Genomic DNA, 2,710 nt, shown 5'->3' on the forward strand with positions numbered 1-2,710 from the left:
TCTTCCTAGTCTTTTATTAAAAATATATATTTGAAAACTTGTAAATTAAATTCTAATTTTATCTTTAATAGTAACATACTTTTAGTTATAGTCATAGAAATATAACAACTTCATATTAAGTCATAGTCTTTTCTTCCCTAAACTCCATATTTACTCGTACACCGCCATATCAAATAAAAATGAGGAAATACAAATTCTAAATTGAGAAGAAAATAAAATAAAATAATCTACTTAAAGACCACGTGAAAATGGTGCCAAGTCATTGTTGTGCACGTACTAGTACTGATGAAAAAGGCATATATTAAAGCCAAAACTCTCTGCGAGCAAAGTATTAAGTTTTGATATTAAGATTCTCTCTCTCTTCAATTAGTAGTAGCTGAAAATGGAAAACTTAATCTCTACTACTTCATCAATTTCACAGCCTAACGCACTTCAAAAAATCCTTCAGTACATCGTCCACAGTCGTCAAGAATGGTGGGTTTATTCCATCTTCTGGCAAGCGACAAAAGATGTTAATAACCGCTTTATCTTATCTTGGGGCGATGGCCATTTTCGCGGAACTAAAGACGTAAGTTCCGCGAAAACTGGCCATCAACTTCAAAAGAAGTCTGGTTTGGAAACCAACGTTACAGATTCTGAGTGGTTCTATATGGTATCTATGCCTCGGTGTTTCGTGGCCGAGGATGAACTCGTCGTACGAGCTTATTCCTCGGCCACACACGTGTGGCTGGCTAGTCATTACGAGCTGCAGCTTTACAATTGTGAGAGAGCTAAAGAAGCTGATTTGCATGGAATTCGTACACTAGTTTGTATTGCTACTCCTAGTGGTGTTGTTGAATTGGGTTCCTCCGATGTTATTCAAGAAAATTGGGAATTTCTTCAACTTATCAGGTCTCTATTTGGATCTAGCAATAACAATATAACTTCTCATCTACCCATCAATCAAGGTATTTCGAGTTTTGATTTTGTTTATGTTCGAATTATATAATCAATTCATCTAAAAGTTAAGCTGTAATCATGAAGACCATACCATTAATTATTTAATTATATTAGTACGTTTTAATTAATACACCCCTTCACTTGTGGCCTGATTCTTACTTATGAGTCAAACAAGTAGAAGGTTAGTAGCTAGTCGAGCCTTTTTTGATCTGTACAGTGGGTATTAGGATTAGTTTGGTAGTGTTTTCTTGTTCTGAGGTTGCTAATTTTACATGTTTTCTTATTACCATCCATGTTGGTTTCTTAGTATCTTGTTGTGGTTGATGCTTGTTGCTACGGCTTCCTTCCATACATTTTCTAGCTCTTAGTTTGTTGTTATTATCTTTCTGCCCCTTGATGGTGGTATTGTTTGTTTCTACTATTTTCTTCCATCTTTCAGAGCCGAGGATCTATTGGAAACAGTCCCTCTACTCTCCCAAAGTAGAGGTAATTAAGATCTGCATATACACTACTTTTCCCAAACCCCACTTGTGGGACTTCACTGGATCTATTATTGTTGTTGTTGTGTCGTTGAGATTTGAATACAAGGCCATATTATTGAGTGTGTGATCTATTTCATTTAAAAGTATATGTTGTTAAAAAGACATGCTTTTAATAACTTAATTATTTTATGTCTCAACAGTCTCATTAGAAAATCATCAGAAGGAAAGATGTGGATCACCACAACAAGAGCCAGATAAGAGAAAGCAAGAAATGGTTACTGAAACGGCGCAATTTGAGAATTCTGATTTCGACAATGAGTCCAACGTGATAAACAATATCAATCGGTCAAGGAAACGAGCAAAGAAGGCTGGTTCGAGCAGTATAATAAAAGAACGATCAGAAATGGCGATGAATCACGTCGAGGCAGAGAGAATAAGAAGGGAAAAATTGAATCATAGATTCTATGCTCTAAGGAGCGTTGTTCCATACGTATCCAAAATGGACAAAGCTTCTTTGTTAGCAGATGCAGTTACGTATATCAAAGAACTCAAAGCTAAAGTTGAAGATTTAGAATCCAAAATCCAGTCCCAGAAACCTAAGAACAATATTATAGAGCAACACGATTCTCATAGTGCATCTTCTTCGGTATTTGATCCAGCTAATAATAAGTCATTTTCCAGCTCTAACGGGGGACGAAATGGAATGGAAATCGAAGTTAAGATTATAGGAACAGAAGCCATAATTAGGGTTCAGTGTTTGGATGTAAATTTCCCATGTGCAAGATTGATGAATGTGTTTAGAGAAATGGAGTTTCAGATTTACCATGCAAGTGTTTCCAGTGTTAAAGACTTGATGCTTCAAGATTTCGTGATTAGGGTTCCTGATGAGTATTCAACTAAGGACGCCCTAAAATCTGCTATCATGACAAGATTATGTGGAATTGATAATTAATAGGTAGTAATAGTTAGCATATATGTTCTGTTATTATTATTATACTATACTAGCTTGATATCTACTGTATGTGATTATCTTTGTAATATAATTTACATCAATATTATATAAGTTCGTTTATGAGTTCAAAATCTCGTGCTAATTACTCTTTTGTTACTGTTCTATTGTCTCTTTTCATTTTCTTGGGCCGGGGGTCTATCAGAAACAACATCTCTATCCCCAGGGTAAGGATAAGGTCTGGTCTACGTTACTAGAAATTCGTTAAAAACCGACCAAAATTTTCCGACCAACGTTGACCGGTCAAAAAAAGCGACCGAACACCGTCCAGATTGGACGG

The 2,710-nt window shown here is 35.7% G+C and overlaps 1 protein-coding gene across 1 annotated transcript; it reads left to right on the forward strand.

Annotated features, from left to right (window-relative positions):
* The first annotated feature begins 351 nt into the window (after positions 1-351).
* Positions 352-2,497, forward strand: LOC109213431 (transcription factor MYC3-like). Its single transcript, XM_019377229.1, has 2 exons — positions 352-947; positions 1,622-2,497. The coding sequence occupies exons 1-2, from the start codon at positions 383-385 to the stop codon at positions 2,371-2,373; spliced, it is 1,317 nt and encodes a 438-aa protein (XP_019232774.1). The 5' UTR covers positions 352-382; the 3' UTR covers positions 2,374-2,497.
* The last annotated feature ends 213 nt before the right edge of the window (positions 2,498-2,710 follow it).

This window comes from Nicotiana attenuata, unplaced genomic scaffold (assembly GCF_001879085.1).
Source record: "Nicotiana attenuata strain UT unplaced genomic scaffold, NIATTr2, whole genome shotgun sequence".
Classification (NCBI taxonomy): domain Eukaryota; kingdom Viridiplantae; phylum Streptophyta; class Magnoliopsida; order Solanales; family Solanaceae; genus Nicotiana; species Nicotiana attenuata.

What these genes read in the sequence shown, in the direction of transcription:
- LOC109213431 (XM_019377229.1), top strand. Translation starts at nt 383, where the DNA reads ATGGAAAACTTAATCTCTACTACTTCATCAATTTCACAGCCTAACGCA. An exon ending in TCATCTACCCATCAATCAAG is followed by an intron (nt 948 to 1,621) that starts GTATTTCGAGTT and finishes ATGTCTCAACAG; the next exon opens with TCTCATTAGAAAATCATCAG.